The following is a 25,352-nucleotide window of genomic DNA, read 5'->3' as shown; positions in this document are numbered from 1 at the left end:
TCTCGTACAGGAGATCCTCACAGTTTCACTAGCAGACAGGTGCATTCTGGGACAGCCAGACACTTATTTTAGACACTTGTGTGAGTGTGAGTGAATGAGTGTGTGTGTGTGTGTGAGATTAACCTGGCAGTCTGGTAGTCATGCTGACAGCATCTGTGTGAGTGTGAGCCAGCAAACTGACCAATCACACGAGATCAACTCACAATCACAACTTTATAATTATGCAAACAAATAGACTGAAGAGTTTTCTTTCTTCTTCTGGAATATATTTTATAAGGTAAAATGTGATTCAAACGATATTGCAGAGGCAAACTTCACTAATCTAAGGAAAGTGCAACAGATTGCAGGTTTAGCGGTCGGATCTGTGTGTGTGTGTGTGTGTGTCATTGGTTTTGGCAGAATGCCGCTAGTCTTGTCGCTTAAATTCAGTGTTTTGCGAGTGGATTACACTCACAGTAACCGGACACACACGAACACACGAGACTCTTACCAGAAACCCTCGAACAGGAGTGTGTGTGCACAGAAATCCCCTGAGTGAGAGTTTATCTGATTGTGAAGGTGAAATTCAGAGCACAGAAATCACATCTGATAGATTTGTATTGTAACTCGTGCTCAAATGTAGAGTTATTAGCTTTATGAACGATATTTCGCGAGTGTTGTGGTGTAGTGTTGTCAGCGCGCCCCCGTGCGTCCGCGTCACCGTGATCATCTTTCGGAGTAAAATGTTTAGGTTACCTAACGTTAAATATACAAACCCTTTCACCTAAATATTATTACGACATATTATTAGAGTTTTTTTTATTAGTGTAGTTTATGGAAGCTGGTTTCCGCCACAGAATAAAAAAGGAATTGTGAATTGGGAACTTTTTTCCCCTAAGTGTCACAATTGTGAATTATAAAGTCAGAATTGCGTGTTATAAACTCACAAGTGCGAGAGAAAAAGTCAGAATTGCGAGTTTTAGTTCTCTGATTTCTTTTGATTATTTTAATTTCTTCTATGTAAAGCACTTTAAATTGCCATTGTGTATGAAATGTGCTATATAAATAAACTTGCCTTGCCTTGCCTATTTCTCGAGTTTTTATCTTACAATTCGAATCGATATTGCATATTAATTAATATTTACACTGTATTAAATATGCCTGGTGACTTTTACACATCCCTCTCTATTTCTCTATATCTCCCCATCACACATCAACAAAATCTCCAAACCCAATCCAGCTCCGGGTTTTGTCTGTATCGCGAGCCTTCAAGCGTTTAATTTTTGGTAAAACTATCAAAGTTTAGTAAAAAAAGTTTACACTTTGAACGGTGGTTATTGGGTTCAGCATGCGCTTAGGCCTACATTCCATTCCAGGTAAAAAAAAATTTTTTTATAAAATATATTTTATAGCAGTACTTTTTATAATTATTATAATTATTGATTATTGATTATTATTATTGTGGGAGTTACTGATGGTGTAGGAATGACGTCTAGAAGGGCTTTCTCTTTTTTCCCCCTCAAGAAAAACAAAAAAAGTGAACTTCCTGTTTCGGGGTGGTCCACGGAGTCTGAGAGAGAGAGAGAGAGAGAGAGAGAGAGAGAGAGAGAGAGAGAGAGAGAGAGAGGAGGGGGAGGTCTCGCATTCTCGCGCTGCAACTTTGGGCTCACGGGACCGGCGGCACCGAATATGGACCGTTTCTTCTAAAACCGAACTTTTGAGAAAAGTTCTGTGGAGTTTGTGTGTGTTCGCGTGAGCCTGAAGGAGAATATTCACACACACACCGCAGTGAAGAGGAGAGTTTAGCGCTCATATCTGCATCTGCATCTGTGTGTGTGTGTGTGTGTGTGTGTGTGTGTGTGTGTGTGTGTGTGTGTGTGTGTGTGTGTGTGTGAGGAGAAAGAGGGGCTTTATTGGAAATTCTCGAACCCCCATCGGGACGCTCTCGGCTTTCAGCTCCAAGTTTTCCAGGGAAAAGTGGAGTTTTCTGGGATCCCAGTGAGGCCACACACAGACTGATGAAGGCAGACTGCAGTCTTCAAAGGTAACGCGTTATTCCTTCAGTTTGGAGATGTGTAGAACTTATATTTAATGTTTAAACTTGTGTGTTACATTGTATCAGTGCTCCACTGGTGAGCGAGTGCGCTGGAGTGTTAATCAAGTGGAATGTTTGCGTATTGATTAACAATCCAAACATGTGTGTCTATTACACACTCAGCGCTGAGGGTCTCTTGAGGAAACGCTGGACACAAGAGTGTTTAAGGGACATGGACACACAGAAGAGCCGAAAGCGCATTAAACACGAGCTCGGGTGGCATTAAAAGACACTTTATTTAAGTCTTAGTGTCCAGAAGTGAATCTCCGCGTTATTGCAGTGTGTGTGTGTGTGTGTGTGTGTGTGTGTGCTGCATGATGGTGGTCTCCGGGACTTCTGCTGCTGTTTCGTGGTGGTCTCGCATTCGTATCTCAGTCAGTGCGCATAACTAAGCACGCAGAGCTCCTTCTTCTTTATTTGTTGGTGTTGTTGCATGTCCGCTTTAAGGTTTCTTTGGTTCTCTTTCTTCTGCATATCGATGATGTGAGAGTTGCGATAGTTTCCTGATAGTTTTAAGCGGAGGTCAGTCTGCTCTTCCACAGGCCGAGACTCGACAGCTGTTTCTTGTAACGGGAAATACTTGAAGTGACGAATATCTTTTTTCCAAGTGTGTCTGTCTATCCTGAAACCACTGATTGCGTGTGTTTTAATGGGAAGTCTTCGTCAAAAAAGATATGAATCCTAAAACAACAACAACAACACACACACAAAGTTGCATGTCAAAATGTTATTATATTTAATTGTCTATTGCCCATAAGATACATAACGTTTATGCACTTTTTTCACTTGTTTATACACTTGGTGGATTTGGCATTTTCTTAATGCAAAAAAATTGTGATGCACAAAACAACAACAATAAAACAATGTTGCATGTCAACATTTCATTAGATCTTCTATAGCCCTTAAGGTATATAGGCTAAAGTTAAGGTAAAAAATTTTAACTTAAAAAGTAAGTAACCTGGTTGCCTTCAAATTTTAAGTTGATTGAACTGGAAAATTGAGTTAATACAATAAAGGAGATTAATTTAACCATCAGAAACTCGAAATAATAAGTTATCTCAACTAAATAAATTGTTATAAAGTTGATTTGACCTAAGAAAAAATGTTGTGATTACTACACTGTAAAAAAATATTGTTGGTTTAACTTAAAAAAGTAAGTAACCTGGGTTGCCTTAAAATTTTAAGTTGATTGAACTGGAAAAGGTGAGTTAATACAATGAAGGAAATTAATTTAACCATCAGAAACTCAAAATAATAATTTATCTCAACTAAATAAATTGTTATAAAGTTGATTTGACCAAAGAAAAAATGTTGTGATTACTACACTGTAAAAAAATATTGTTGGTTTAACTTAAAAAAGTAAGTAACCTGGTTGCCTTAAAATTTTAAGTTGATTGAACTGGAAAAAGTGAGTTAATACAATGAAGGAGATTAAATTAACCATCAAAAACTCAAAATTATATGTTATCTGAACTAAATAAATTATTTAAGTTGATTTGACAAAAGAAAAAATGTTGTGATTACACTGTAAAAAAATATTGTTGGTTTAACTTAAAAAAGTAAGTAACCTGGGTTGCCTTAAAATTTTAAGTTGATTGAACTGGAAAAGGTGAGTTAATACAATGAAGGAAATTAATTTAACCATCAGAAACTCAAAATAATAATTTATCTCAACTAAATAAATTGTTATAAAGTTGATTTGACCAAAGAAAAAAATGTTGTGATTACTACACTGTAAAAAAATATTGTTGGTTTAACTTAAAAAAGTAAGTAACCTGGTTGCCTTAAAATTTTAAGTTGATTGAACTGGAAAAAGTGAGTTAATACAATGAAGGAGATTAAATTAACCATCAAAAACTCAAAATTATATGTTATCTGAACTAAATAAATTATTTAAGTTGATTTGACAAAAGAAAAAATGTTGTGATTACACTGTAAAAAAATATTGTTGGTTTAACTTAAAAAAGTAAGTAACCTGGGTTGCCTTAAAATTTTAAGTTGATTGAACTGGAAAAGGTGAGTTAATACAATGAAGGAAATTAATTTAACCACCAGAAACTCAAAATAATAAGTTATCTCAACTAAATAAATTATTATAAAGTTGATTTGACAAAAGAAAATATGTTGTGATAACGAATCTTGAATTTTTTTTTACAGTGTGAGCTACACAAAACAACAACAACAACAACAACAACATTTTGCATGTCAACATTTAGTTATATTTAATTTTCTATAGCTCTTAAAGTTCACATAGTTTTCACAGACATATGCACTTTTTATAATTATCCAGGATTGAGTATTTTATATTTTGTAGCTGTGACATTTGATTGTGGTCATAAAGTACATATTATGTGATATCAAGGGAGGCTGTGAAAGTGTAGAATGGGGAAAACAGACATCTAATATAATCTTCATTAATCTGTGTAATTGCCGTGTGAAAATCTCATGTGAGTGTGTGTGTGTAATAATAGATTCGACTGATGTCAGAACGCCAGAAAGCCCCGTTTCTCAGTGTATTTTTGTGATTAACATTAACATTAACATTAAAAATCTTACACCCTTTTTTGTTGTTGTTAGACAAAAGTACACAGCAAATGATCTTTAACATTTAAATAAGTTACTGGGATGTCCAATCCACATTTTTCTGACCAGAGTTTGACCTCCCGAATCAAAAATGCAACCGTTTTTCATAACATGAGATATAGTTAATATTAATTTCAACATTTACTAATACATTATTAAAATGTATGTGTTAACATGATTAATGCACTGTGAACAAACAATGAACAGCTGTATTTTTATTAAGATTAATTAATCTTGTCATTGTTATTTCATGTTAGTTAATACATTAACGGTAACACATGTAAATGATGCATAATTATATGCAACTAACCCTCAACCAAACGCTAACCCTATCGTAATTACAGGTGCAACTTGAGGAATTAGAATAAAAGTTCATTTATTTCAGTAATTCAGTAAAAGGTGAAACTAATATAGACTCATTACATGCACAGGGAGATATTTCAAGCCTTTATTTGTTATAATTGTGATGATTATGGTTCACAGCTTATGAAAACCCCAAATTCAAAATTAGAATATTGTGAATCATCTCCTGTGTATTCATCACAACTTCAACACTTTGCATGTAATGAGTCAATATAATATATTAGTTTCACCTTTTAAGTTGAAATAATGGAACTTTTGCACCATATTCTCATTTTTCGAGTACATGTAGTTGCTTAATATTACGCAGGACTTGTAACAATGACACCTTAAAATAAAGTGTAACCACATTAACTAATGACCTTTATAGTACTGGAGTGTTTCCGAAGGCTTGATTCAGCAGGTCAGTGTTTGCGCATCCCTAACTCCGGCTGATCTGGGGTCTGTTCCTGAGGTGAGAAAGACTCTGTAGGGTGTCTTCCTCTCCCCGCCGAGCTCATTAGTGTTTGATGGACCTGCGTTACAGCCAAAAGGCTTCCGTTAGCATATCACACTCACACAGATCTGGCCAGGAGCCTCCCTCGGAGACAGCTTGAGACGTCACACACCAACGTGCTAAACAGGCCTCGCATACATGTCACCTTTTGCTGAGAGAACCAGAGGCTGCACGTGATTCACACACACATCTGTGTAATATCCGGGTACTAACATTATATCGTGTCACAATTAGGGATGTAACGATTCCCTCATGATACACATCACGATACCATATTATTGCGACACTCCAAGACATATGATAAAAGGCTAACAAAAAATGTACTTGTTTTGATTAATATGCTAAATTTGATATTACAGTGTGTGTGTAAATGTTGGACTTGGTGCTTGTAACCCACGAAAAATAGAGACACCAGAATAACAATATTCATGATTCTGAAGATGAAAAAATACAGAATTATTTTAGACGACAAAATATATTAAATAAATGTCGGCCTGTTCACTGGTAACATCAGACTTCTGGCATTATCAGAATATTATACATCAGTATATATTGTAGTTTAATATAGAACTGACACCGAAACTTGATTTTATTTTCCACATTATATTGTCTCTATCCTCAGTACTTATTGTTGCATTATTTGTGTTGTGATATATTGTGGTACGATATATTGTTAGTCACAATATATTGTATTGTTGGTAGTTCACCCAACCTGGGAAAAAGAGTTTCAGTGTCAGTATAACAACATTAAACTACTATATAATGTTGAATGTAATGTGTAATAATGCAATGAGGGGATATTTGTGTGTCCTGATAATGGCAAGAATATCCGTCTAAAATACTCGTACAGTGTAAAAGCGGATCAGTTGACTCAACTTAAAAAAAGTGATGATTAAGTGCCTTAAAATTATTAAGTAAATAAGATTCTTGCAATTGAAAAAATTAAGTTATGTAAACTTAAATTCCATATCCCTTTTTTTTTTCAATTATGCATGACGTTTATTTACTTAAAATAAAAAAATATTGATCACAAAAAAATGGTGGTATTTGGCATTAAAATGATTAAGTAGATAAACGTCATGCATAATTGTAAAAAAAATAAGGAAAAAATAAGTTAACATACCAGATACAAATCAAAGCTCACTGAACTATATACAAACAGATGCCATGAAAACTCTCCACATATAAGAAAATATATATATATAAAAATACATATAAAAAATATATAATAATAATAACAATTATATATATATATATATATATATATATATATATAAATAAGAAATTACAGAGAGAGGGAGATGTAGGATAAATACCACCATTTTTAAATGTATGGCAGAGCGTCTTCAAAAGCTGGACAAAAACACTGATTTCTATTGATCTTCCATAAACATGATGACCGTTTGACCGTCGCTCTCGTGATGCACTTAAACAACCATTCCCTAAAGAACCTTTCAGTTCTTAAAGGGATAGTTCACTATGAAATTAATTTTTTACATTTTAGCTTACCTCAAGGACATCAAGATGTAGGTGTCTTTGTTTCCGCAATTTTTATATTTTTAGGTCAAACCGTTCTGGTCACCACCTCAAAGAGCATGCAACAGAAAACGAACAGTATGTATATCATTTTTACCTCTTGTAATCACAGCCACGTCCAAGTGATCTGAGGGCACGGGCGCTTCGGTCTTACACAAACTCACCGCTTCGCTTCAGAAGTCACCAAAGCCGCATGGAGTTTGTTTATCATGGATAAATTGACTTTTATGATGGATGGATGTGCTTTTATGATGGATAGATGCACTTTTATGATGGACAGATGCACTTTTATGATGAACAGATGCACTTTTATGATGGATTAATGGACTTTTATGATGGATGGATGTGCTTTTATGATGGACAGATGGACTTTTATGATGGATAAATACACTTATGATGGATAGATGCACTTTTATGATGGACAGATGCACTTTTAAGATGGATTGATGGACTTTTATGATGGATAAATACACTTTTATGATGGATAGATGGATTTATGATGGACAGATGCACTTTTATCATGGACGGATGCACTTTTATCATGGATAAATGCACTTTTATGATGGACAGATGCACTTTTATCATGGATAAATGGACTTTTATGATGGACAGATGCACTTTTATGATAAATAGATGCACTTTTATGATGGACAGATGCACTGTTATGATGGATAAATGCACTTTTATGATGGATAAATGCACTTTTATGATGGATATATGAACTTTTATGATGGATAGATGCACTTTTATGATGGACAGATGCACTTTTATGATGGATAGTTGCACTTTTATGATGGATAGATGCACTTTTATGATGGATAGATGTACTTTTATGATGGATAGATGCACTTTTATGATGGATAGATGTACTTTTATGATGGATAGATGCACTTTTATGATGGACTGATGGACTGTTATGATGGATAAATGCACTTTTATGATGGATAGATGAACTTTTATGATGGATAGATGCACTTTTATGGACTTCAAAACAGAAAGCCATTCACTGCCATTATAAAGCTTGGAAGATCCAGGACATTTTTTAATATAACTCTGATTGAATTCGTCTGAAAGAAGAATGTCATATACACCTAGGATGACTTGAGGGTGAGTAAATCATGGGCTAATTTTCATTTTTGGGTGAACTATCCCTTTAAGCCTAAGGGTCTTTCAGGGCAACTACAGGTTTTGTCTCTCTAGTCTAAATAGGTGTGTGTGTGTTTGTGGGTGGGATGTTCCTTGCTGTGTTTTACTGTGTGAATCCAAGTGTGTGAGAGACGGCGTTCACTAAAGCTGGCCAAGGCAGGCGGCAACAAGTGGTGTGTTTTTCCGCCAGATTCCTCTTTGGGGCTGCGCATCGAGACTCGTGTCACGTGACACTTTCCTTCGCCTCCCCCTCTCCCTCTGTCCGCGGAGACCACCCTCACGGGGACCGTAAACCCCAATAACACCCTTTCACACTCCGTGAACCTGAAACAATCAACTTTTAATAGCAGCTGTCCATCCAGTCATCGTCCCGAGCCGGGGCTCAGATACACAGGCAGGGAAGGAAGGAGTCGGAGAGGGTAAAACCCGCTAAATACCCCCGTCCCTCTTTTATTCCCTCTCAGGCTTTTCCTCCTTCCTATTTTCTGTCCCTCTTTCATTCATGAAGGACAAGAGAGAGAGAGAATAAAGCTCAGGACTGATGCTGCGCGTCTTCTCAACTCTTACAGTGCACGTGTCTGCTGCTGGATTCACATTATTCACCTTTCTTTCTTTCTTTCTTTCTTTCTTTCTTTCTTTCTTTCTTTCTTTCTTTCTTTCTTTCTTTCTGTCTTTCTTTCTTTCTTTCTTTCTTTCTTTCTTTCTTTCTTTCTTTCTTTCTTTCTTTCTTTCTTTCTTTCTTTCTGTCATTAAAGGAATAATTTAAAACACACTCGTCTTAAAAATAAAGATTCCTAAAAGGGAGTTTTTGCAATGATTCAGTATAAGAACCATTTTTGGTTCCTCAAAGTATATTTCAGGCATTTTTTTAAAATGTATTTTAATTTTTCAAAATTTAATTATTGATCACCAATGATTCCTTATATTTGAAAGCCGATAACCAATATATTGCCCAATAAATCTAAATCCTAATTTTTATTTAATTTCTGAGAGCCTGATTACAAAAACAAAAGTCTCACCATTAAACACACAATTATAATTGTATGTATATTATATGACTGACTTGTGCTGCACATGTTGCACTGAACATAATAATTACTGTAATAAATATTAGGGTTGCACCGATATAAATTTTGTCAGTTACCGTCCGATAACCGATAATTCTTTATATTTCAAAGCCGATAACCGATATATTTGCAGAAAAATCTAAATTCAGATTTTATATAATTTTTGACAGCCTGAGTCCAAAAACAAGAGTCTCACCATTAAAATCCATGTCCCAAACACACAATTATAATGTTCTCATTATTGTTTGAAGTAATTTCAATCATATTTCAATTCATAATCATCATGATAAACAGTGAGTGTGCATCTAAAGAGTCTCCGCTGAGGGAAATAATACATTATTTATTGGCTTAATTAATATATCAGCCACTTCGGTCACTATCAGATATCAGTCACTCAGATAACTTTGTAATCGGGCCAATAACGATAACACTAAAGAATTAACATATATCGGCTGATACCGATATGGTGGCCGATATATATATATATATATATGAAATTTTTTTCTAGAATGATAGTTTTTTATCAAGCTTGTATATTTAAGTTCAGTAATTTCACTTAAATTACAATTAATAGGTAATCTTCATTGCAATTTAAGTGAAATTACTGAACTTAAATATTCAAGCTTGATGAAAATGATCATTCTAGAAGAAAATTTCAAATGGCACTTAGAGGCTTTTGCATCTGAACTCTTCATATATATATATATATATATATATATATATATATATACATATATTAGTGCATCTCTATTTAGAAGTATTTTTCATTGTCAGTTTATGTAAACTAATGAATTAATAATAATGGAGCATCCCTATTTTAAATAAATTACATAAAAAAGAAACTTTTGTCAAATGGATGTTTAAGGTTCTTACTCACTCTCATGCCAATCCAAACCCTTCTAACTTTCTTTCTGCACTAGAAGACAAGAGCACATGTTTATCATCATGATGTTGATGCTTCAGTGCAAGAAAACACTGACGGTGAAACTCAAAGAAAGAGCAGCGTGAACATTCTCCTAAACATCTGCTTTTGTGTTGCACTGAAGAAATGAAGTCATAGAGGTCTGGAACGACACAGGGGTGATTACAGGATCATCTTGCATGAACATTTCCTTCAGAAAACACTTGGAAGAGCTTCTTTGACATTAAATGTGGGCATCGGTTTGGGCTGGAAAATCTCGCAGCGCCATGTTTAAACTGAACATACGCAAATGTATAAATGTTTAAATAATAAAGCGGCCCATTCTCATTCCTGGCACTGATCACTAAACCACGATAGTTTTCTCTCGCCACACCTCTGTCTCTCGGGTTTGGTTCGAGATCTGAATAAAACGGTTAATGACTTCGCATGTGTGAAAGACGAGAGCTCAGAAAGGAAACTCGCTGATTGGTGTGGCTTTCGAGTTAAAGGTTGGATTACGTTACGAAGCCGAGCTCTGCAAGCAGACGAAGACTATCAATGTATTGCAATCATCACGAGTGTTTCAGATGTTCACATTATTGATCTGTGTTTATATGAGAGGAATTGTTTGAGGTTTAGACGGCGAGACCTGTTAATCAACTCATTCTTTCACCTTTCACTTCAATACCTGTTCATTTCATGTTTAGCCTCCGAATAAATCCCTTTAAACCAGCTCAGCAAGTTTCAATATTACAATTTATCTCCAAATATAGTTTATTCACGGTGGTTGGCATTTTCAATAGGAAAGAATGATCTAAATAGATCAGGCTTCTCAGGCTTGTTTTTGTTGATGGAGAAAAGTTTTTCCTGAGGAAAGATTGTAATCTCACAGGTGATGATGTAATAAGTGGGTGTGGCTTGAGGCTCCGCCTTCTAGAGTTTCAGAAGAGATCTCAGGCCGTTCTTCGTTCTTTGTTTGGGGGTAAAAAGAAGTGTATCAGTGATATACTGATAGTGAACTAGGGATGGGCAACGATTAATCGCGATTAATCGCATCCAAAATAAAAGTTTGTGTTTACGTAATATATGTGTGTGTAGTGTGTATAATTAATTTGTATATATAAATACCCACACATGCATGTATATATTTAAGAAAAATGTGTTATTAATATATCAAATATTTATATTTATATATAATATTAATTGTGAATAAATATATATAAAATAAATACATGCACATACTTCTTGAATATATACATGCATGTGTGGGTATTTATATATACAAATTAATTATACACACTACGCACACATGTATTATGTAAACACAAACTTTCATTTTGGAAGCGATAAATCGCGATTAATCGTTGCCCATCCCTGAATATGTAAATATGTGCAGCTCGTTCCTCTCAATAACAAAACACACAACACAGAACAGAAACGACACAACAGAAACGACAGCAGTTCAGAAAGCATCTGATATAGTACTTTTTTACACTTTTATGATGGACAGATGCACTTTTATGATGGACAGATGCACTTTTATGATGGATAGATGCACTTTTATGATGGATTGATGCACTTTTATCATGGATAAATGCACTTTTATGATGGATAGATGGACTTCAGTGCATATAGTACTTCAGTGAAGTCACCTAATGCTTATTTATGTATATCCCACTTTATATAATCGATCGCATGAAAAACAGTCATCATCGTCACTTTCATATAGAAATACAGCTTCAGTTTCTACTCTAAAGCGTCTCTCCGGCGTGTTCATGTTTTTACTGAAGATTTACACCTCAAAGAAGGTGGAGCCTCAGAGACACGCCCACTAATTACATCACGGACCAATGGGAGCTCAGAGGTGTTCGTTTACCAGCCGGAGTGAACTTTTCCGGAAAAATGAAATAATCTTCGTTTTGGCCTGATTTTGTTGGAAATGATGTCACGGTATTTTGAGGCCTTCATGCATTTCCATGTGTGTGTGTGTGTGTGTGTGAGATAGATACTCTACCTGTGTGTAGAAACAGTATTCCAGACTATTCCTCTATCTGTACCTGTCATCGTGTGTGTGTGTGTGTGATGACTCACTGGTGTCCACCGCACTGAGAGTTGCGAGGGGGCGTGTTTATTATTCACCCTGTTGTCATGGAGACGCTGGAATTTTGAACTCACATCATTGTAATTATGCGTCTTTGATGTGTTTCTTGCGCTTCAGATTTTTGGCATTTGACAGATGAGACGCAACCCCCAAAAATCATCAAAAGAAAGTCAAATTAATCACTTTAAAAGGCATTTGGCTCATTTTAATGAGCGCCAATAACGCCTTTTAACTGAACCCCGCTGTGATTGGCCCACGCTAGTGCAGATAATAATCCAGACACTGGCAGTCAGCCACGATTATGCACAATCACACACACATGCACAAACATGCACACACACACAGGCTTTTGTGTGTTTGCTCATTGCATAAGTTTGCCGTCATTTCATACGCCATCATGCCATGCATTACTGCACGCTTCCGTCATGACGCACACACACGTATGCGCACACATGCTCCCTTCACTCAGAGGCAAACCCAATTATGTCTTTACCAAAATAATATTGTTGGCCAGAGCTGAGAAGAGTTGAGTTTTATTAGCACTGGACTCGAATGGAGAATGGAGAGAATAATGCATGGGAGAGAGAGAGAGAGAGAGAGGGGGCGAGAGAGCTGCAGATTGTTTGTAATGCTCTGTGAGTCAGGCTGCAGATTTATGCCCATGAGCTGCGGCTGCTTGGGTGGGCTGAGGCTCTCGACCAATCAGAGGCCAGGAGAGAGAGCTCTGCTTTCCTGCTGTTGCACATACTCTCTCTCTCTCTATTTCTATCTTTCTCTCTCTCTCGTGCACGCTTTATCTATCCCCTTTTCTTCCTTCTTTCATTCCTCCATCCTTTCTTCCCTTCTTTCTTTCCTCTTTTCTTCCTTTCAAAATTCGACTCATTAGAATTAATCAGCAAAAATGAGAGTGTATAATTAACTGTCTGTCTGTGAATCCCAAAAGGAGAAGTTTAGATGAATGTTCACGTTGCTCTTCTCCTCGAATGAAAGCAGACACTGCAATACGGGAGCGAAAGAAAGAAAGAAAGTCACTTTAGTGTGTAGAATAAGGTGAAAAATTCGTTCAGTTGAACAAGATGAAATACGAATAGATCCTTAAAGGGACAGTTCACTTTGAAATTAATTTTTGATATGTTTTATCTTGATATGTTGTTTCCACAGTATTTTCAATTTTGACATTTTTCAGTCAAACCGTTGTTGTCTATCAGTCGTACACTGGAGGCTAAGGGGGTTTTAATGACATGATTTAATGACTCGTAAATGTAAGGACACACTGATGGCCTAAGACACGAAACGAGCGGTTTGTGTGAGAAAACCAACAGTATTTATATCGTTTTTACCTCGTGTAATCACAGTGATTTGAATCAGTTCAACTGAATCAACTGAATCAGTTCAATGTTACGCCGGAAGTGATCGCTTGCGTGTGACATCACTCAATATTTACACGGAGATTTCGGAAGTTTTACCTTTTACTAAACATATTTAGATGTCCCGAAATCGTCTTCCACTGCGGTTTCCCGTATATCTAAATATGTTTAGTGAAAGGCAAAACTTCCCAAATCTCTGTATAAACAAAGAGTGACGTAGCGATCACTTCCAGACCGAAGCGCCCGTGCCGTCAGATCATTTGGTCACGGCTGTGATTACACGAGGTAAAACGATATAAACACTGTTGGTTTTCTCACACAAACCGCTCGTTTCGTGTCTTAGGCCATCAATGTGTACTTACATTTACGAGTCATTAAATCATGTTTAATTTGGACTTCTCTGTGCATGCTTTTTGAGGTGGACCCCCTGATAGACAACAACGGTTTGACTGAAAAATTGACTCAAAATTGAAAATACTGCGGAAACAAAGACACCTACATCTTGGATGCCCTTGAAGTAAGATAAAACATATCGAAAATTAATTTCAAAGTGAACTATCCCTTTAACAAACAAAGTGCTTCAAAACTGGAGAAGATATTAAGATATTTGGTGCAGTTGTGTTTGGACTAAGCATGATATTAGATTAGATATTAAGCATGAAACCATATTGTTTGTCAAAAAGAGACACAAATATTCTCATTAAGAATCTGATATTCAGCAGTGTGGCGAGATTAATGCAACAGAATTGCTCCAAATAGTAATTCAACATCTAAAATTATAAACTCTTTGGAACAGTAAATAAATGTTAGCAATGCAAACAATTGTGGCATCATGGAAACAAGTTTAATAGCCTATATATTATTCCTTCATAATACCCTATAAATATATTTGGTTTTGACCTGTTGTGGTATTACCGCACTGTAAAAAAAATATTTTCAAGATTTGTTATCACAACATATTTTCTTTTGTCAAATCAACTTTATTATAATTTATTTAGTTAAGATAACTTATTATTTTGAGTTTCTGATGGTTAAATTAATTTCCTTCATTGTATTAACTCACCTTTTCCAGTTCAATCAACTTAAAATTTTAAGGCAACCCATGTTACTTACTTTTTTAAGTTAAACCATCAATATTTTTTTTTCAGTGAAGAGACGTGTGTGTGTGTGTCAGAACTGTAAGTGTGTCTTGCACAGGTTGTGATTGAGCAGAAATGATTGGTCTGCTGCTTTAATGTGTTTATATTTCTGAAGAGTCAAGCGTCAGTGCAGGAATGCAGTGAGGATGAGTTACACCAACCTTGTGTGTGTGTGTGTGTGTGTGTGTGTGTGTGAGTGTATGTGTGAGAGTGTCTGTGTGTATGCATGAATGAGCGTGTGTGTTTGTGTGCGTGTTTGCGAGTGTGTGAGCATGTGTGTCTGTGTAAGTGTATATGGGTGAGTGTGTGTGTGTGTGTGTGTGTACACCACAGCCAGTAAGTTTGCATTATTAGCGTAATTCACTGAAATGGACGTTTCTCTCAGTTGTACATCTTCATACGGCTGATGTGTGTGTGTGTGTGTTGCTCATGATATATTCCATCTAAAACTATTCTAAACAGCATTTTTCTAATTCTAGTCTAAAACGAGTCTATAACACATGATGTTTGTGTCACTAATGCTCAACTCATGTTGTCATTGGCTCAGGATTCTGCGAGAGGCTTCAGGTCCGCATCTTTACAGCCGTACTGTACATCGCTCCCGCACAGAGAGATAACCGGGCCGCTTGAAAGCAGACGTTTGGAGAGCTGGTTTCTGCTTGTTCCAGCTCATCTGATAAGAGTTGCTCTGCGCAGAATGTTGTTTTCGTGCCAGTTTGCTCTGTTTGTTTTGCAAAACCCAAAAAAAAGCAGGAAAATCCGGGCCCGCATATCCTCCGTAATTGCAGCTGGGTTTGAGTGTGTATATCAGTGGTGGAGATGAGGCCGATACACCCTGAAACCTGAACCGCTTTATTAGCACTACTGGCACATATACATGGAGCTTATTCTAATCATGTAGAAGTGTTTTAATAATATTAGTTGTTATATTTATCAAATAAAATATTTATTAATATTATTATTAATAAATAATGTTTACATTTAATATTTTAATATCTAATATGATAATAGCATTATATGTATATATATATATATATATATATATATATATATGTAATAGTAAATGTATTCCAATAAGAATATTTTGTAATGTAATGTATTCCAATAAGAATATATGTATTATATTATATTTTATATTATATTATTATTGATAAATAATGTTTAAGTTATTACATTTTATATTGTAATATAACAATATTATATTATAATGATTAAATGTTAATATTTGTAATATTATTGTTGTTAATAATCATAATTATATTATTGTATTGTATTATTATAATTATATTATAATTATATATTAATAAATAATGTTTCAATTATTACCTTTAAAATTATATATATATATATATAATCTTACAAAACTCTATATAAAATCTTAATATTTAGTATATTTTTTTTATCATTTAATTAATACAGAATTAAATTGTTCACTGTAATATTATCACACTTGATGTACTACATGCTTACCATTTTCCTAGAGTATGGTATTTTATTTTTGTCATTTATTGTATTATATTATATGATATTCAGTATTAGCATAGTACATGTTTCAAAAAATATGTTTTTTTTCTTTTACTTAGTACTTTTTGTTTGAGTAGTCTTTATATGTGTGTTTTGTCTGTTAAAGTAATTTTGTGGGGATTAATTTAGCTGATTTGAAGAGCGTTGTGTGGTTTTCCTCCCTGACGTCTGTCGCTCCGTCACACTCCTGTCCGCCGCGCCGCTAATGCAGCGCGAGACTTTTATAGTAACAGACGCGCGCGTGAGCTCGTAACTTATTATTTACAGGCGCTGTGTGTGTGTGCGCGCGCGCATGTGAGAGTGTGTGTGCACATGTGAATGTGTGTGTGTGTGCGCGTGTGTGTGTGCGCGCATGAGAGAGTGTGTGTGTCAGCGACCTTTCCCCACATCTGTTTCTCATTGAGACACACTGTTCCTCCTCAGAGTTATAATAATTGTGCTCATTAATTACTCACATACTCCACACACACACACACACACACACACACACACACACAGACCTGACAGCTTTAGGACTCCAGGTCGCTGTAGTTCTTGTGCTTATAGAGCGTTGCCAAACAGCATTCGATGAAGAAGTTTCCTCTCAGTGACTGTTGACCAAGTGTGTGACGAGTGTGTGACGGGTGTGTGACGGGCAGCTGAAGTTTCACCACAGTGATGGTTCAGTGTGTGTGTCAGAACTCTAGTGGTTTGATGACGACGGGCTGGTGTGTGTGTGTGTGTGTGTGTGTCAGAGCTCTAGTTGTCCGGTTGAGGAAGGGTCGTTCAGTGTCTGAGCTGCAGCAGTTGTTGTTGTTTCAGCCAATGACCTGATTCTCTTCACCTGCAAGTTACACACACTCTCTCACACACTCTTGGAAGCATGGTGATGTCAGAGGAAGAGTGATCATGTCAGAGGAAGCGTTGTGATGTCAGAGGAAGCGTGATGATGTCAGAGGAAGCGTGGTGATGTCAGAGGAAGCGTGATGATGTCAGGGGAAGTGTTGTGATGTCAGAGGAAGCGTGATGATGTCAGAGGAAGCGTGGTGATGTCAGAGGAAGAGTGATCATGTCAGAGGAAGCGTTGTGATGTCAGAGGAAGCGTGATGATGTCAGAGGAAGCGTGGTGATGTCAGAGGAAGCGTGATGATGTCAGGGGAAGTGTTGTGATGTCAGAGGAAGCGTGATGATGTCAGAGGAAGCTTGATGATGTCAGAGGAAGAGTGATCATGTCAGAGGAAGCGTTGTGATGTCAGAGGAAGCGTGATGATGTCAGAGGAAGCGTGGTGATGTCAGAGGAAGCGTGATGATGTCAGGGGAAGTGTTGTGATGTCAGAGGAAGCGTGATGATGTCAGAGGAAGCTTGATGATGTCAGAGGAAGTGTTGTGATGTCAGAGGAAGCGTGATGATGTCAGAGGAAGGTTGATGATGTCAGAGGAAGCGTGGTGATGTCAGAGGAAGCGTGATGATGTCAGGGGAAGTGTTGTGATGTCAGAGGAAGCGTGATGATGTCAGAGGAAGCTTGATGATGTCAGAGGAAGTGTTGTGATGTCAGAGGAAGCGTGATGATGTCAGAGGAAGCTTGATGATGTCAGAGGAAGTGTTGTGATGATGTCAGAGGAAGCGGGATGATGTCAGAGGAAGTGTTGTGATGTCAGAGGAAGTGTGATGATGTCATGATGTCAGAGGAAGCGTGATGATGTCAGAGGAAGCGTGATGATGTCAGAGGAAGAGTGATCATGTCAGAGGAAGTGTGATGATGTCAGAGGAAGCGTGATGTCAGAGGAAGCGTGATGATGTCAGAGGAAGTGTTATGATGTCAGAGGAAGCGTGATGATGTCAGAGGAAGTGTTGTGATGTCAGAGGAAGCGTGATGATGTCAGAGGAAGCGTGATGATATGTTTAAAAAATATGTTATATAGTTTTTATAGATTTTTATTTCAGTTTTAGTTATTTTATTACATCAAGTTAAACACAAATCTCTGTGTGTGTGTGTGTGTGTGTGTGTGTGTGTGTGTGTTGTTCCAAAAGTTTTGTCAATTAAATGCTCTAATGAAATGATTTGGCAACATAAAAAATATGAATGTAAGTGAATGTATAAAGCCCTGTGTAACGGCTCGGCGATCACATTAATAATATAGTGGGAGGGGCATTTTCAATCTAGCATCTGATTGGACAAGAATCTGTGTAGTGCAGGATGAGTCATCAGTAATTTTGCTCTTTTTATCTGAAGGATGTGATCCAGAAAACAAAAAATAGCGTTTGTGATATCGGCTCAATGATTGTTTGCCCTGAAAACATTTTCTTTTTCCTTTTGTTTTGACATTCCTGTCCTCTTTTGACGCTCTCCGCCATCTCTCATGCGTAGGGTTGCAGGCTCACAATAAAACTGCAGCACATTCTTAAATATATAATCATGTCAGAGATCATCAGTGTTTGACAGGAAGGTCACAGCGGTGGACAAACACACACACACACACACACGAGACGATGATGCCTTTCCCTGCTGCATCTATTGCTCATTAGCTAGATAAGCAGGTGTGTGTGTGTGTGTGTGTGTGTGTGACACCTGGAGTCATTACCATCATTCGGTCTGTCACTGAGATTTACGCTCGTGAGGAGAGTTTATGAGAAAGAGTGTGTGTGAAAGAGCAAAGATCCTCAGCTGGCATACTGCTTATATGACATCTGGATTTTAACTCTGTGTGTGTGTGTGTTCTGACACTGATGGCGCTGTAGTTCGTGTGGTGATCAGCAGTTTCTCCCCTGAAGAACTTGATTTTCATGATCAAACATGTCGCTGGCGAGTCAAACATTAATAATCCCATCAGTAAAGCGCATTACAGTATAGATGCAGATAAAGGCCTCAGATGGAAACAGTGTGTGTGTGTGTGTGTGTGTGTGTGTTATCGCTGTGGCGGGATGAGGCTTCGTTACGTTATTAATTGTTGTTTGTCCGTCCTCAGCTGGGGTTTGGGTTGTGTTTGCTAAACCTCTGAGGTTTGTGTTTGGTGTACCGCGCTGTGCTACACACACACACACACACACACACACACATGCACACACATGCACACGATTCAGCCTCTTCAGCTTTATGTGCATGAGGGTCTTTACACACACATAACACTGTCTAGTAACCAGCCAGCGACCTGGAAGTGTGTGTGTGTGTGTGTGTGTGTGTGTGTGTGGGACGACAGGCTTAGACAAGTCACCCGTCAGCCTGTTAAAATCCTAATGTCCCGTTCGGCTCGTTCGAGGATTCAGACTTTTCCTGATTCTGGATCTCCGGCTGCTGTGTTCGTCAGCTTTACCTGTTAATCACTAATTAGCTCATTTTATTCAAATTAATATGACTGAATCATCCCGAATAAAGTTGATTTGACTGAATCTAATGTTTGATTCAACTTGAATCACATTGAAATGAGCGAATCAACTGAAGTCAAATTTAATACGTTGGGTTTCAACCTGAATAAAATTGAAATGACAATTTGAATCACATTTAATGTGATCGTTTCAGCCTGAATCAGATTTATATGTTTGAATTAATTAACTTAAATCAAATGTAATATGATGGACTCAACCTGAATCGAATTGATGAATCAACTTGAATCAAATTCGAATTGCATCCTGTGAAGAAATCAAAATAGAGCGCATATGCGCATATTGCTGAATATCATATTCAATGTTTTTATTGCTTAAATATCATATAGAGAGAATATGGAGGGAAACAACATCTCAATGTTAGGCCTGAGAAACAATATATAGTTTGCTGCAGATGCTGGTATTTATATAGACACTAATTCTGATGTTTATAATCTTATAACATATTGACATAAAATGCACATCAATATCGGACAATATCTCACATTTAAAAGCTCTGTGGTTTTAAAACATAAAATGCAATGCAATATTGAGAGATAAACAAGCCTGATGATCATATTTGACACTCATGATATTTATAATAAATGATGATGGATAATCAAGTAAACCTGCTTCAGTCCAGCTGAAATATTACTAACAATATTAAAGTTATTCTCATGTTCACTTGATAAAACTCAGAGCAGATTTCAGATCATAAAGTACAATTTGTACAATTAAACTGAAAGACTTGATAAAAAATCTAAATCAAGGAGTGTTGAAGATTGAGTGCGACAGGTTTATCAGATCACCTTCATCATTTAGAGGCCTTAGAAATTTGCATATCATTAATATTATACAGTAGGTGTTAGTAGGTGATGGAATCACACACACACACACACACACTCTCACTGTCACTCTCGAGCTGTCGTTAACAGGCCTTCTGTTTTACCTTCACATGCTAATTACTCATTTAGCACTGACACTCTGACACACACACTCTCACTCACTCACTCACTCACTCACTCGTATCTCTCTCTCTCTCTCTCTCTCTCTCTCTCACACACGCACTGCTGGTGTGAGGAGGACGCAGTTACAGCGATTGTGTTGCGTCTGCTTTGTTGGCCAATACACAAACAGGAGCGAGCGAGCGAGAGAGAGAGAGAGAGAGAGAGAGAGAGAGAGAGAGAGAGAGAGAGAGAGAGAGAGAGTGGGAGGCACTGGTCTTTGAATCGTGTGAAACGGGGACACTGGTATTAAGTGATGGTCTGGTAGGGGGTCTATTGTTGCCGGCTGAGGGTCCCGGTGAGCCTCATGATCTGCTGCATTAATGTGAATGTGTTCAGGGATCAGGTCAAAGACCTACTAATGACCCGCCGATCCGAACCGCCCACCGGGACACACTCCGACATTCCCATCATGCACCTGGAACGCCTACTTCCCATAATGCTCTAGTCTGAGCTACTTAATGCTTTCAAACAGGCGTTTTCAAACATTTTGATGCCAAGGGTGTGTGTGTGTTGTGTTGAATGTTCTCTGAACGTTAAAGGAGTAGTTCACTTTAAAAAAAAAAAGCTTTTGCTGATAATTTACCCAAGATGTCCATGTCTTTCTTTCTTCAGTCGAAAAGAAATTAAGGTTTTTGATGAAAACTTTCTCCATATAATGGACTTCAATGGGGTCCAAACGGTTCAAGGTCCAAAAGACACTTTCAGTACAGCTTCAAAGGGCTTTAAACGACACCAGACGATGAGTAAGGGTCTTATCTAGGACCCTTCGAGTCATGACTCAAAAAAAGATTTGTTCAGAATCATTTTGATGAACGAGTTCAAACAGGAGAGTCATGAACGTGAATCACAGATCAGAGCAAGGCGAGCATTTGTGCTTATAAAACTTAAACTTTTTTATTTTTTTTAAAATGAGCGCTTGTTTCGCTTGATAAGACCCTTATTCATCGTCTGGTGTCGTTTAAAGCCCTTTGAAACTCTCATTTGGACCTTGAACCGTTTGGTCCCCATTGAAGTCCATTATATGGAGAAAAATCCTGGAATGTTTTCATCAAAAACCTTCATTTCTTTTCGACTGAGGAAAGAAAGACATGGACATCTTGGATGATTTTTCGGGTGTGTAAATTATCAGCAAAAGTTTTTTTTAAAAGTGAACTACTCCTTTAAGAAAGTTATACAAACGTCCAACTAAAATGTTTCAGACAAAAAACCCCTCCATGAATGAAGTATGAATTATGTTTTTGTACTAAAGCTGAGATAACTTTGAATGAGCGTTTTATTATCTTTATACTGGTATAACGTCTGTTCATAATGTGCTGGGAAAACAGACAGCACAGTGATGATGATGATGATGATGATGGTAAATGAGACACTAGTTGAAACGAACACACATGTGAGCTGATCAGATTGATTGAGCATGAGTGCTGTGTGTGTTTGTGTAGTCTCTGTAACAGCAGTAATGGTGTGGTTGGGGACTTTGGCACACTCGAGCGTTCGCGTGTTTGAGAGAGCGATTGTGCGAGTGTACACGAGTGTGTTTGCACAGGGTTATCCTGCTTGTGCGAGGCCAACAGCACTGAGGCGATTGTCAACAGTGGAAGTCCATAAAAACGTGGTGCTGACAAAGCGTGAGCAAACACTTTGATTTACTCAGGATTTCCCAACAAACACTTCAGGAGAGGATCCCGAGTGAATGAGAGCGGCTCAAGAACGAGACGGGTCATTTATATCAGGATCTGCTTCATATACGCCAATGGGGACCAAAACTCTGTGCTTTAGTTTTATAAATATTTTCAATTAGCTTTGGTTTAATTTTAGTTCGGTGCTTTGATTTGTGTTGAATGTTGCATAGCATGTCTGATTTCTTTTTTTTTTTTGTTGCACTGAATCAACTTGAATCAGTTTAAATTCAATTAAATTAACACATTTACTTTGTATAGCAACACATATCGTTTCACTGCAGCTTTACAGAAAATGCATTGCACTTTAAACTATAGCCATCTGTTATCAGGGGTGTCGAAGTTCAGAAATGTACATATACAAATCACAGTTAGCTAAAAATGTATTAATTTAAAGAATTTAAGGCAGAAACAATGAGCTTATTAAAGTAATGAATACTTTGTTAACAAATGATTATGATATATAAAAAAGTGTAGGATTGGCGCATCAATGTAAATCATAAAATTTAACATATACAACTGAATCAGCTTAAATTTTCAACTATGACTTTATCAACTTAAATCGAATTTAATATGATGCAATGTCGCTTTGCCAAATGCATGCATTTAAATTTTTGCAATGGGAAACATTAAACATGCCACTTTAATTATTAAAATCGCTGGGTCATTACAAGAGTTTATAATAAAAATATTCTGCATTGCATCACAGACATGATTGACGCATCGCATGAGCAAGTTTGTCGTCAGCCGGATCTGCACTGAATGAGACTGTATGCGAGAAACATCACAATAGAGCAGAAATCGAAAGCCTCGGCGCAAACAGAGGCGGATTAGAGGAGCATCTCCTCTTTCTTCTCCACTGGGCCATTATTAAGTGTGTCCAAAACTGCTTAAACCTGCAAACTGGTGCTTAAAATCCTCTGAAATCAGCAGAAAACTGCCAGTGTGTTTCCTCATGTTTTCATGGACCAGCTTTGCACCTGCATATACAGCTGAAAATGGAAAAATATCATGCAAAAGTTCATATATTTAGTAATTCAACTTAAAATGTGAAACTAATATATTATATAGATTCATTACATGCAAAGTGAGATATTTCAAGCGTTTATTTGTTAGTTTGATGATTATGACTTACAGATATGAGAACCTTTTGGGGTTTATCTATAAGCCATAATCAACACAATTATAACAAATAAAGGCTTGAAATATGTCACTTTGCATGTCATGAGTCTATATAATATATTAGTTTCACCTTTTAAGTTGAATTGCTGAAATAAATGAGCTTTTGCATGCATGATATTTTAATTTTTCAAGTTTCACATGTATTTTTGATGCTTGAGGAATGAATCAAGTTGCATATAACTGAATCCATTTGAATTTAATTTGATCTATTCAACCAGAATCAAATTTATATGGCCGATAAATTAAATATGACCAATGCAGTCTGAATCAAAGTAATATTAATGTGAATCAAATAATTTGAATCAGAATCAATTGATTTCAGCAAATATAATTGATTGATTGACTCAACCTAAATATGACCAAATTGATTTGAATCAAATTTAGGATGATCAATTCAACCTGAATCAATTTCAAATGACTTCATCAACTTCAACTACATTTAATATGATAATCGATTCTGAATCAAATTGACAGGAATAGATTAATGTGATTGATTCAATCTAATTCAATTTAATATGTCTAAATCAATTTTAATTCAATTTTGTATGATCAGTTAATATGACTGAATCATTTACAATAAAATGTAAATTTATTTATCAAATTGATATGACCAAATCAATATAGCCACAATAAAGTTGATTCATTCACATGATCATACCGATAAAATTTGAAAGAACAAATGACTAAATCAAATTTAATATGATCCATACCTGAATCAAATTGATATTGCCAAAAAGATTTGAATAAAAACTAGTATTATCATTTCGACCTGAATTAAAATATGACTGAATTGTGAATCAACTTGGTATGACCAAGTCAATTTGAATTCAGTTAGATCAATTTAACCTGAAGTTTAATATAACCACAATAAAGTTGAGTCATCTTTAATCAAATTTAAGTTAATCAGTTCAAACGTATTCAATTTGATATGATTGAATAATTTAGGATGATCCATATAACCTGAATCGAATTGATATGACCGAATCGATTCGAATCAAATTGATATGACCAAATCAATTTGAATCAAATTGATGTGACTGAATCGATTTGAATCAAATTGATATGACTGAATCAATTCGAATCAAATTAATATGACGGAATCAATTTGAATCAAATTGATGTGACGGAATCGATTTGAATCAAATTGATATGACTGAATCAATTCGAATCAAATTGATATGACGGAATCAATTTGAATCAAATTGATGTGACTGAATCGATTTGAATCAAATTGATATGACTGAATCAATTCGAATCAAATTCATATGACGGAATCAATTTGAATTAAATTGATGTGACCGAATCAATTTGAATCAAATTGATGTGACGGAATCTATTTGAATCAAATTGATATGACTGAATCAAATTGATGTGACCAAATCAATTTGAATCAAATTGAAATGAATGAATCAACTCAACTTGAATCAAATTGAATGTTTAAATGTGTTATGTTTACTCTTTGAATAAATGTAAGTTTTTGTTCGAATGAATTGCACTTTTTGCGATGACAGACAGACATACAGTGTAAAGGTGAGACGGATGATTAGAATTCATCCCACGGTGCAAACAAAAGAAGGAAGGAGAAAAAGAGAGAATGCAAAAGGCGGAGAAAGTGAAAAGATTGTACAGCCCCCTCTCTAAATCACGGCCTTTGACTCAGAGGAGGGGAGGGGCGAGCGCAACCCGCATTACACACAGAGAGAGAGAGAGAGAGAGAGGCGTTTATTATTCCGAAGGCTCTCCTCTCCGAGGCGCTCGGGCAGTTTGAACAGGAGGTCAACAATTGATTCAATTACAAGACAAACTTCCCAAGAGCCCTAGAGCGGTCCGGCTGGAGAGCTCTCCCTCTCTCT

General features: G+C 36.5%; 1 protein-coding gene across 2 annotated transcripts in view; it reads left to right on the top strand.

The window, feature by feature from the left end:
• Positions 1-1,609: 1,609 nt before the first annotated feature.
• gli1 (GLI family zinc finger 1) overlaps positions 1,610-25,352 on the top strand; it is a 59,252-nt gene continuing 35,509 nt past the window's right edge. For both annotated transcript variants that reach the window (XM_089134540.1, XM_039654161.2), the window contains exon 1: positions 1,610-2,023. In XM_089134540.1, the coding sequence (XP_088990666.1) occupies positions 1,998-2,023 (26 nt within the window). In that variant the 5' untranslated portion in view covers positions 1,610-1,997. The remainder of the gene's footprint in view (positions 2,024-25,352) is intronic.

This window comes from Pimephales promelas, chromosome 8, assembly GCF_988280905.1.
Source record: "Pimephales promelas chromosome 8, fPimPro1.hap1.1, whole genome shotgun sequence".
Lineage (NCBI taxonomy): Eukaryota > Metazoa > Chordata > Actinopteri > Cypriniformes > Leuciscidae > Pimephales > Pimephales promelas.
The sequence above is the reverse complement of the archived record's forward strand: the minus strand, read 5'-3'. Positions and strand labels throughout refer to the sequence as shown.